This window comes from Solea senegalensis, linkage group LG15 (genome assembly GCF_019176455.1).
Source record: "Solea senegalensis isolate Sse05_10M linkage group LG15, IFAPA_SoseM_1, whole genome shotgun sequence".
Lineage (NCBI taxonomy): Eukaryota > Metazoa > Chordata > Actinopteri > Pleuronectiformes > Soleidae > Solea > Solea senegalensis.
In genome coordinates, this window is record NC_058035.1 from 3,805,562 (window position 1) to 3,817,755 (window position 12,194).

Here is a 12,194-nt window from a genome sequence, read left to right on the forward strand (position 1 = left end):
AAATAAGCAGCCATGAATATTAAACCGACGACGGCGACGAAGTTTCACAAATGAACACGCATTGTTCTTGGAGGTGCAATGGAATGTGCTTTAATTTCTCTTTAATTCTATGTGCTTTATAATGTTCACCTTTTTCTTTTTCTTTTTTTTCTTCCCTCCCCACACTTGTGCCGGTGGGTCGGGGGTTCATTGGTGTGCATTACAACCACGCTCTAACAATGCGGGCCCTCCCCGGTGTCAGCACAGTTCATGAATCCCGGCCCCTTATGCACCGAGCGATTAGTATGGTGCTCCGTCTGTGGGGCTTTGCCAGAAAATGAGTTCTCTTTAAAACATATGCCCCCTGCTGATTCTTTCCCTTTCCTGATATGAAATTCCAATTTTTATAATGAACACCAATTTCCTTTAACAGAGAGGGAGGGGAGGGAGGGGGGAAAAGTTTGGCACTTTTGTCTGTTTTGGATGAATGCAGTTATGAAAGCTGCTGTGGACATCACACACACACACACACACACAAAGACCAAATATTTGGATGAGTGTCTTCTTTAATTTTGAGGGATAATCAACGTTCACGAGCCAGCGACGGAAATCGGCTGGCGTAATTTTCCACATCGCGTGCGCACGTGGCCGCTGTGGCAGAACGCGGAATTAGCAAAAGTGCAGCAAATTCAATTAAGTCATTGATTTCTAATAAATTGGCTTAATCACCAGCTGTTGTCATGCGAGGATTGTTGTGTCACGAGTTTGTCATGCTTGTCGGTCGTGCGCCCGCTCTACAAAGACGGCATTAATCAATTTAAAGTCATTAAACTGTGTTCTACAACTTAAAGAAACACATCAATTTGGCCCTAATGACCAGACGTAGACGGGGAGACAAAGAAAAATGCAATAATTGCATCACCTTTCAGGAAAAACTTTATTACAGTTGTACGCAGATTCATATTTAAGTGTTACAGACACAATATTTTGTAGTAAATGTGATATTTGTTGAAGTTTTCGGTCTCCCGTGGGCGCTGTTGTGGAGGATTCAATTCCACTTTCTTTTCTCTCGTCCGTGAACTCGTTTGTGTTGTCGTCGTCGTCGCTCTTTAATTGTTGGGGAGCCTTTTCTTTCGGTCGAACTGTCTGGAATCGCCATCAATCTGAGGAAATTAAATCTCAGTTAGTGGTTCTAACGGCCCCGCTTAAATATTTAATCCCACAAATATTTAAAATCTTCATTTATGGATACGATATCAGATCGCGCCGCTCCGAGCAAGTTAGCTGCACATCTGAGAAGAGATAAAAATTAGACGTGCGCACGCTCAATCATGCAAAATGGGGAAAATAAAAACAGTCACTGAGCAGTTTTGTATATTGTCATTGCTGCTGTGGAGCACGGCGGTGCACAGTGGTGTAGTGTACATTAATATTGTACAATTGAAGTAGACATTTGGTAATAAATTATGTATAATAAGCACTTACTACACTGTATGGTCGGAGTCTCTCTTGGGTTTGGGCACTCGCCTCTTCAGGAAGAGACAGCCCTTCTCCAGTGCCCATCATCTAAATACAATAAAAGAGATTTTTACCATGAATGACGTTAAACCAAACCCAGCATTTACAGTATGTGCTGTAAAAAAAGAAAGAAAGAAAGAAAAGAAAAGTGCAGGATCAGGTTGATTTGACAAGGTATTTCCGTTTAATTTCATAAAGGCACATTTCCTGAAACTGTAGACTTATTAAAAACACACACTCGCTCACCCTGATTGTTGCCTCCAGCTCTCCCACACTTCTCTTTCCACCTGGTAGCCATCCATAGGACCAGTGCTGGGACAGAGTGACCTGACCCACCAACGCCAACAACAACACCTGCACCATCACTCTGCTGCCTGTTTCCATTAGAGCTGCTGTGGAGGAGGAGGAGGAGGAGGAGGAAGAGGAGGAGGAAACCACATTTGTAATAAAAGAAAAGAAAACTGTAACGGCTCCACAGCGTCACACACACACACACACACACACACACATGCTGGGAGTTATAAACCATCACCCGACATTAATACACAACATGTTCGGACAGTAATTAATGAGAAGAAGCAATTGTAACTTAATGAACGCTGAAGTCAACTTCGCCGAGGACTCACTCACTCACTCACCTCTGTGTTTGCCTTGTTAGCATGTGGCGCATTAGCGGAGGAAAGGGGGTTTTATAGGTGTTGCACAAGGCTGCTGTCAGGATTATAATCCCCACTATGCAGGTGTGACACACTAATGGGACACAGAATAGCACTAATGGAGGTGGCTAAGTGCTCAGATATACGGACGTCAACATGGGAGCTCATGCAACATTTTACATATATATATATATATATACATACACACATAGTGTGTACATATACACACAGTAACATTAATTCAGTTTTTAGAGCTTTTCTTCAAATACTTGACACCTTCACCCTTATTTTAAAATAATTGAGAATAATCCCACTGTACGGTCGTTATAGCGTGGCTAAAACAGCAAATCTAATAGTGTGTGTGTGTGTGTGTGTGTGTGTGTGTGTGTGCTGTATCAAGGGAGACAAACAGAAGAAGAAAAAAAAAGCCAAGATGCAATCTGACATTTACCTTCATCTATAATTTATTGGTATCAGCTTTTAGCAAACAAATAGTACTTCAAATCCATACAGATTTTTAAAAGGCAGAAGCATCGTCGAAACAAGATGCTTGTGCGTTTATACATGAGCTGCAAGGCCTCTTTGTCATTATCCCTATGATGTCTTATTCCATCAGCATGACAATACATTTAAAAAAAAAGAGAAAGAACCTTAGTGATGAGTAATGACCACAACGAGAGTTTATGTACAATAGATAAAGGAAGAAATGATCATTGTGTCATATATATATATATATATATAGATATATATATAAACCCATCTCATGACTTAATAGTAATGGCAGTATAAACACAGTCCAGACTTAAGACTCTACAGTCACCGCAGCCTCACAAATAAAAAATACACGCTTTTGAAATGTTCCCTGTTTAAATATGAAAGTAAGACTAACTATCACAGTCAAAATATGTCCACAAAAAAAAAAGAAAAAGAAAAAGCCTGCATGCATATTTTATAATTTTGGCTGAGCACTAGTTCTACTTCATCTCAATATTTGAGACTTTTTTTTTTTCCATCTCATCTCATCTCATCGTCCCCGGAGACGAGCAAAGTTCGGCCGCATCAATTAACAGTTTCCATTCACTCCTCTGCAAACTCAACTAAAACTTATAGATGTGTATATTTTACCCATATAATACTCTTGAGAGATGATCGTACAAACAACGGCGTAACCTTTAAATAATAAAAAAAAAAATCTAAATTCAACATAAATATCTGGACTAAAAACGGTGTCACTCGGTGACAAGGATCTCATGATTAGAACGGCTCTCTAATCCACATGGCACTGTTTTGTTTTTGTTGTTGTTTTTTTTTATCCAAATGCGAAACATGTGTGTGTAAAATGATATGTACACTTTTGACACTTGTGGCTGCAAAACATGGGACATATCATTTTCTGCCCGTTTCCAAATGAGCCTGTTGCATTTTTCACTCGTATAAACTCGCACCAGGCAGCAGCTGCTGAGTTATTCACACATAAAAACACACTGAAGGTAAATCACAAATATTATCCACACATGTCAGACGCAGAAAGGGGGCGGGGGGTTCCTTTTTTTTTTTTTTTTTTGTTTGGAAAAGCATTAATGTTGTTGTTTTTTTTATTCTATATATCAAACATAAAATTTATTATCCTCATGGCAGTGACATAAGTTAAGTAAGCAGCATGAAATACAAATAATATTTACAGTAAAATAAACCAAAGGCATTGTGGTCAGAGACAGAATAAAGCAGCCACACAATGGTACGAATGAAAAATGGAACAAGTAAATTGAATGTTCCCTCTTAAACACTTTATTGGACCAAACCATAAAATTATTAGTTCCTATTTTTCTGTTGTTTACATTATGACATTTGAAGGTCAAGACACCTGAAGCGCAGATGCTTTAAATTATATTATATAGTTATGTTACAACAATTATTTCCATTTTTTATTACTATTATTATTATTTTTTTTAAATCTGTGCAAAAATGTAAAAAGAGCATTGCTTTTAGAAAACAACATTCAGGAAGAAGAAAGAAAAATTATTTGCATAATAAGTTAATTTGACCCTAAAATGAGACAGCAGATCTGGTGTGTTATTTAAAATTGGCGTAGTCGGCGAAAATGTCAACAAAATCCTGAACCACCCTGTAGCAGAAGTCGTATTGCTCCTGGAAAGAGAAGCGAAAAAAGAAAAGTGTTATTGTACTTGTGCAATAACACAAAGACGCGAATAAGCCGACAGTTTTCTGCACAGCGGGGTTCGACGTTAACTTGTTTTCCACCTACCACAGTCTGAACCATGTGTGGTCTCTGCATGCGTAAACTCTTGACGGTCTGAAAGACGTCCAGGAGGCCCTCCGCCTTCACCCGCTCCAGAATATTACTGAGGGCGATGAAGGTGCCTGTTCGACCCGCGCCGGCACTAGAACACAAAAAAATCACATAACACTTCGACTTATAAAGAGTGTATATAAGTATGAATGTCTTGCAGAACTGCACAATCTATAAATTCTGCTAACTGCTCACTGGTTCACTGGACAGGATTCAAACCTTGCAGGTGACTCACTGAGGGCACCAGTGTGTCAATGTGACGAATATATCGCTATTCATCACTAATTTGGCGACTTTTTTTCCGATTTAATAACAAATCTTTCGCATAAATTGAGCAAAATAGAGACTTTTATGTGCAACAGTGTGCACAGCGCTGACTTTGACATACTGGTCAAGATCAATGGATCGGATATTGGAAAGATACAAATGTAAAAGCCGATACGTTCTGATATACAGTGCTTTACACATTTATTGGACCAAATGTTATACAACGTAAATATTTCAGAAATCTATTTAAAAACTATTGTTATTTATATGGCAAAAAACAAGCTGAATTCACCTTTTTGTGCCCAAATTTGAGGCGACTCATTGGGCTTCTTCTCTAGGAAGTCAGGAATTAATCATAAAGTATATGGAGAAGATATATTCATTTAAAAAAAAAATAATTGGAAAGCAGTAAATTTGAAAATTAGCATTAAAAATATGATTCCAGCTAAATATCTTCTACAAACTGGTGTATTGACCATTACACAAACATGAGAAATGATTTTGATTATTACCATTGCTGATAATTTAGGGCTAATTGTAGAAATGCAAGAGAGCATGTACGGGTACAAAGAATTTTAAGAAAAGAACAAAAAACGCCTCGCTGAAACTCTTGCAATCCCATTTTTTTTTTTTTTTGGTGCAAAAGTTTGCAAGAGAAAACGGTGACCTTTGTTTCATAGCACTCATAATCACCCTCACTTAAAGAGAGGCTAATCCAAACGCTAACACTAATCAGTGTTTGACTGAGTCAATGTTTACAATGATGGCGGGATGGAGAGAGGGAGAGAGAGAGAAATGCACAGAGAGAGATGAGGAGCGAGAGTGCGATGTGGAAGAGAAGTGTGCAGAGACGTTGGGGATTGCATCGGGTTAGCCCCGCTCCCCCGAGGCAGAGAAAAAGCTTTAAAAAGCCCCTCTTAGACAAGTGGTGATGAAGGAATAGCAGAGAGTGATGACACCATTTCCTGTCGTTAGCTCATCTTATCAGATTAATCATAGTGGGAGTCAGAGGAGATTTCACTTTGAGAGGTTTTAATTGACTGTGAATCAGTGGATTGGATCAATCCCATAGGGGCGCGCTGCTTTAGAATCACTTCACCTGAAGCTAGGTTCTGATCAAAGCTTTCACAGCTAAGTCTTTATAAGGGATCACAAAAATGGTTGAGGCACAGAACAGCCGGTCTACTGAGGCAAACTGTACCATTTATTGTAACAGGCGTTTTGGAGGAAAGAGAAAAACGCATCCATTAAAACTCAGATTCACCTCCACTATCGCAACGCAAGATGACGGCAATCCAGCGTTTATTGCACAGTGTGTCATTTCTGCCCATAGGGGTCTCAAAGAAATGACAAAAGACGGCGCGTGATGACGTCGGGGGGGGGCAGCGTGGAATCATGGGAAGTGTATTATTGGGTTTGCAGGGAGAACGTTCAGCGTCTTGCTTCAGAGCGGTCACTCTGTCCGGCCTATAAAAGCGCAGCTAAACGATGAATTTTTCAAACTACTCGTGCAGCACAGTAAAAAAACAGGAGTCACGATAAAGTGATGCACAACATCACACAGCGGCCGAGTCACACTGAAGCTGCTGCATCAAACACTGTGACACAGAGACGTCCCACATCTGTCACACGCGCCTTTTACTGCACTTGAAACACAGGGTTTACAGCACAGGTCTCAAACTCCAGTACATATTTGTTTTTTAAACATAAACTATGCATTGATCGCCACCAAAACAGAGACTTTTATTTTGAAATGATGTGAAATACTGTCACAAATGTTGTTATTGCCCACGTGGCCCACGTTAATTTGACGTCTGGTTTTTAAAAAAATAGGTATACTGAATGTATTTTAATGTTAAAGCTCTATATTGGCAGTGGCACATGGTGACTCTGCATCAAGGTCTTGCGTCAGTATAAACAAGGCTTCAGTTACAAATATATATAAATTATTTTTTTAAAAACTAGTAGAATATTTCCTTCTTCATGCTAACGTTTCATCTGTTTTTTTTATTTGTTAAAGCAGAGATAAATAAAGCATTAAAATGTGAGCCAAATGACATCATCCATTACTCTGAACAGAGATACAGTGTTGGAAAAAGTAAATATCTAATGTAAACACCAAAAGCCTCATTGTTTTTCCCTATTTTAATGCCGGAATGTTACATACTGTATCTTTTAAGGCCAGTGAGAATGAAAAAGTGTCCGAGTGGTTAAAAACAAACACACTCTCTGTCTTGTCCATCTGCAGCAGTGTCAAACTGAAGGTCCTCACCTGCAGTGCACAATTATGGGACGGTTTCCAGACTGCTGCTGCTGCCTCTGCACAGCGGCAATAATGTCAATCATTCCTCTTCCCTCAGCTGGTATTCCGATCTCAGGCCATCCGTGGAAGTGGAAGTGCCGGACATGTTGTGACTGCTTCTCCTGGTGAGATGGAGAACTTACAGTTGACACCGGTGGAATTTAATTACATTTTAAGTGTCGGGGAAAACACAGAGTATTAATTCAGAATGAATGCGATGTGTTAGGGTTTCAGATGGTTTACGCACTGGTCTGCAGGTGAGCACCATGTCTTTGAGAGTGAAGGTCTCACACTGCGTATCGGCCGTCAGCTCCACAGTATAATCTCCAAATGTTATACTGCCCTCTGATGGCCAGTACTGGAAGCACTTTTCCTGGTCGGCAGGATCACATGGAAAACAACAATTAGGGTTGACTTGAAAATATGTATAACCTAATTTCTTTTTTTAATCTAATCTAGACCACGACAATATCTGTTTACATATCAAGAGTGAATTTTGAGGCTTTATACAAAAGGGGAATATGTAAATTAAGTGGGGTAAAATGTGTAATTACTCTATTGCATTAGAATCAGCACTTCCCAACATCCTGATTTGCCTGCAACATCACATATTGTTTTTTTTTTTTATTATCAATTTTTTAGTGTATGTACTTGTGTATTTTATCTGTTTCCTTCAACCTGCCTTGGGACAACAGATGTAAATCAGCCAATCATCTGGCTGCACGTTACGTTGACGTTCATTAATGTGCAGTGTCCCCCCCCCACTCGAGGAGGTGCCGACATAAATAAGTCATTATACGGCAACAACAACAACAACGCGGTGCAATTAAAAAAAAAAAAGGGCAAAGAAAGCACGTGAAGAAGAGCAAGAGAAGAAAAATAAAATAAACTGTACCACAAAACGCAGCAAAAAAAAAAGTGTGCCCTATACTGTACCTGCTCCCGCTCTTTGAGCTCGGTGAGCATAACGATTGAGTGGCACCTCCACTCCCACACCATCCTCCAGAAGTCCTCCACTGTGTGAGACAGCGGGCCCTGGGTTGCGATAAAATAGTCCTTCTGCCTGTAGCCCTGGAGGGCAGATCATCCAGTAAACAATACTTGAGAGTGCAGCAAAACATCACATTTTTGCATTGTTTGTAAAGGAAACAATAAGCCTTTTTTTATATATATATATATATATATACTTCTATGGGAAATCTATGCAGGAGGTCGTGTGGGGGTTGCTTACATCAATAAAGGAGGCATTGATGTAGTCGGTGAACTCCTGTCCTCTCTTCACTGACAGTATTACTCGGTTGAAATCATCTGCGGAAAAGACAAACAAACAAAAAAAAGGGAAACTTTTCACAAGTGATCCCTAATAAAAACACAAGTTTAAAGAGGCTGCAAATTGAAACTTTCCTCTCCTCAAACTCCAACTTTAAGTCGAGATGTGAAGCCAATTTAAATGTCATTGATCACATGGACACGGGCTGATTAGGTGGAGATCTGTGTACGTCGTCTGCGAAATCACCAGCAGTGTGATAGGACTTTGATGTGAGCGGGATGTGATGTATTATGGAAGTGTTCGGGCGTATCGGAGTGATCCTTACACGGAATGATTTGAAGCACACGGTTCTTCTTCATGTTGGCGGGGAGGTTCCCAGTCCTCATGTTCTCCTTCATTATGCGGACGTTGGTCAGCTTCTGATGATGGAGAGGCAGAGAGAGAGAGAAGAAAAACACGAGGTGGATTGGATGACGGGACGTGACTAGATTCATTTCCTTATTTCAAACATGTGAAATAAAAAAAAAAAAGTATAAAAACATGGTGTATGGTATGTTTGAAAAGCTTTACTAGCATCGATTGTTAATCGACTACTAAATTAATCGCCAGCTTTGTAAATAATTAGTAAAATGTTTTCACAACAATTAAAACAAGCTTTTAAATGTGAATATTTTCTGGGATTCTTTGCTCCTTTTGACAAAGAACTCATTAAAAGACATTTTTCAACAACTTATAGATCAAACAACTACTGGATTAATCAAGAAAGTCAATCATTCATTAGTAATTGAAGTCAAAAAAAGACATTAGACAACATCATCGTCTCATTGTTCAACATTTTCTGCCATTTTCTTGACGAAACAAGACAATAATTGACTTTTAATGAATCAATTATGGTAAGAATCATTTATCGCAGCCCTACTTTGTACTAGTTAAATTGTTGATCTGTTAGTTAACAAATAAACAACACACACTGCTTTTGTTAGAGATGGACTTATTTCAAAACATATGACTCTTAGAGCTCCAGCTCCAAAGTGTTCAAATTAACACTTCTCATATAGAAATCTCTCTTTCTCATTCTTTTTCTCCCTCTGTTGTTTTGTTAAATTGTAACCAGAGCCATAAACTTGGAGGTATACAGTACATATGGATGTGTACTGTACGCTACATAATCCACATGATCAGAAAAGCATTATTTACATCCGTGCAGGGCAAGTTATTCTAAGACGGGCAGTAAAACGAGAGATGCAGGACAAAAACACTTCATATCGGTCAGGGGGAGAAAGAGGAGGCAACGGGGAATAATTATATTCCATGTTTAGGGAACTGTGAGGGACTCTTTGCAGCAAAAATGAGAATTTTTCACCGAGCCACAATAAATTCTACATGGCAGATGGTGGTGCCATATAAAGTTTTAGTTGATACAAAGCATTGTTATTTATGTTACTGCTGCCAAGAGCAGCACCCTGGGCAAGTTCTCCGTGAAAATATACCCGTGCAGGGCGCAGGCCGATGGGGACAATTCATTACTGACTGAAATGTTTAAGAGTGAGCTTCTGTCTCCGTACCCTGAACTCCTCCTCCAGGCCCAGCCTGTCGTGAGGGGCCCTGGTGTTGTGAAGCCTCTGCAGATGGCCCTCCAGAGAGCACACATCCAGCTCTGTGTCTCCATACAGGTAGTACTCCAGCAGAGCCTGGTAGATGAAGGAGTACTGCATCTGAGGGGAGGGGAGGAAGTAGAAGTTTTTATTTCCTGCTTCTTTTCGCATCACAGGCGCAGGTTGTTTTCCACCGTCCTCGCCTCGCGTTGTGCGCCCGCGACTTGAGTTGAGCTGTCAAGTCCGGGGGCGCACAACAGGTCGGCAGGGGTCAGCACTTACATCTGTCTGGATGAGTTGACAGCGCTGCTGTCGTATTCTGCTCACGGAGCCAAAGACGTCCACCCTCTGGTCCGTGTGCATCATGTCGATCATGCTGTCAATGACAATGAACGTCCCGGTTCTTCCCACGCCGGCACTGCAGCAGCAACAAAACCAGAAAGTCTGGAGTCAGACCTGAAGCAAAACAGCCCGACTTAAAGAACTAAATGTGTTCCATTAAAATTAAAACCTGTAAAATTACAGGTTTCAACTTAAAATTGTGTAAAATTGTGTAAAATGTATGAATTATGAGTTTTCTTTTGAGGTATTTTTTGTTGTGCATCAGGGTTTTTTTGAGCAATAATTTAAGATTGATTTATAAATTAAATGTCAACTATTTTGACAATCGATTCAACCGATTTGAGTCTTTTTTCAAAGATTATGTTTCGTAAAATGTGAATATTTTCTGGCACGTAACAAAGAAACCATTCACACTGAGAATAGTTGATTGCAGCACTAAAATATTTAAATTGTTCTTCTGTTATAGAGTCTTATATAGACTTATCTCAAACCATATGTATCTTGTTTAGTAAGTTTTCTTATTGGGACCTGAAAATGGCTAAAATATGAATTATACTGCATGTTTCCACTACGTCTTACATGTTCTTGTATCTGACACATTCTCTTCATATTTAAGTGATTAAATTATTTTATTTTTTTTGTGTCATGCATAGAAAATATGCCCAGCTCGGCTCAGAGCGGAACATAAATCACACGTAATATTAAACACATAAACCTTCCTGACAGTTTTTTTCCGGCCTTTTCTCGACACAAATGTATAGACGCACAATAAACTCAACATTTTTGGATTTTTGAGGAGACATTTCATTCTGGAGGAATTCATTTTCTTTTAAATCTGCCAAACTTCCAGTGCGAGGTGAAGGATTCCTGATGCGATTTGAACAACGTGACTTTTTCTATCGATCTGTCTAATCATCACATAACTGTCGGTTCACTCAACAGACTTAATAAGAGCCCCAGTGCAGTGTAGACTTATGTTTGGATAAGAAATGCAGGAGATATGGAGTTATATATCGCTAAAAGAGCCGCTTCCACGCTTCCTTTCACACAGCGTTGAATTATTTTGTGATTTATCATTGTTATTACACATAAATAAGCATATGCAGAACGCGTTCGGCACTAGTTACATGAGATTCAGCACCGTAATGATTCTTTATGTATTTGTTTGCCATTTTTCTCAGGTATAGCCAATAACTTGCTTCTTACAACGTCTCATACTAAACATACCATGAATTAACATCAACATAATTGTGTATGATTTACTTCAAAAGTAATTTCCTGACAGATGGAGGAAATGATGCCACAGTGATGTCAAAACCACATTATAATATATATGAAAATCGTGAACGCGGACGCGGAGCAGCGAGCACATGTGAAAGTGCTTCACCTCTGAAGCCCAAACAAACTCCTAATAGATTTACAAGAGTCATTTGAGCGGACGACGCCTGTGGGAACGCGCAGCGCTGGGATTCCACAGTGGGGTGTTGAAGCCTCTTCAGTGGGGCCTCATTCAAGAACAACAACAACCCCGAGCACCTGTTGCAGCAGTTGCCACAATCGGTGGCAGATTTCTTCGGCTGTGCATCGATTGTCCAGACAAACGTACTGTACTGTACAGAATGTCATATTTACTGCGTATACTGGGAGTAGTTTGGTACTACTCCTTTATTACTGACATTACAACCTGACAAATACTGTTATTATCAGTCTTTCGTTTATGTTTTTATGCTTCTAAAAACATATTTGAACATTATTTAACCCTTTGCACATCAAAACCAACGCCTGGTCATTACGGTAATTTCACTCGCGCTGTTGCAGGAAGCCGGCAAAATCAGCGTCTTTGTCAAAACGTCTGCACACAGTTTCCATTGTTTGGCCTGTTTTTGCACCCTGAGACAAAGACTCAACCAAAAGTGATTGTAAATATGTTTTTTTACTGTTCAAATTTCAGATT

At 39.6% G+C, this 12,194-nt stretch overlaps 2 protein-coding genes across 3 annotated transcripts in view; both read right to left on the minus strand.

Moving 5' to 3' along the window:
- Positions 1-892: 892 nt before the first annotated feature.
- On the minus strand, positions 893-2,142 carry gnrh3 (gonadotropin-releasing hormone 3). The gene is made up of 4 exons (XM_044046182.1): positions 2,136-2,142; positions 1,744-1,889; positions 1,465-1,545; positions 893-1,142 (listed from the first exon to the last, which is right to left on the minus strand). Exons 2-4 carry the CDS (start codon positions 1,879-1,881, stop codon positions 1,089-1,091), a joined length of 273 nt encoding a protein of 90 aa, XP_043902117.1. The 5' UTR covers positions 1,882-1,889; positions 2,136-2,142; the 3' UTR covers positions 893-1,088.
- Positions 2,143-4,076: 1,934 nt separating this feature from the next.
- LOC122782231 (receptor-type tyrosine-protein phosphatase epsilon-like) overlaps positions 4,077-12,194 on the minus strand; it is a 32,667-nt gene continuing 24,549 nt past the window's right edge. For both annotated transcript variants that reach the window (XM_044046511.1, XM_044046512.1), the window contains 9 exons: positions 10,181-10,316; positions 9,869-10,018; positions 8,629-8,722; positions 8,265-8,341; positions 7,970-8,104; positions 7,281-7,406; positions 7,004-7,155; positions 4,420-4,555; positions 4,077-4,301 (listed from right to left, as the gene is read on the minus strand). In XM_044046511.1, the coding sequence (XP_043902446.1) occupies positions 4,227-4,301; positions 4,420-4,555; positions 7,004-7,155; positions 7,281-7,406; positions 7,970-8,104; positions 8,265-8,341; positions 8,629-8,722; positions 9,869-10,018; positions 10,181-10,316 (1,081 nt within the window). In that variant the 3' untranslated portion in view covers positions 4,077-4,226. The remainder of the gene's footprint in view (positions 4,302-4,419; positions 4,556-7,003; positions 7,156-7,280; positions 7,407-7,969; positions 8,105-8,264; positions 8,342-8,628; positions 8,723-9,868; positions 10,019-10,180; positions 10,317-12,194) is intronic.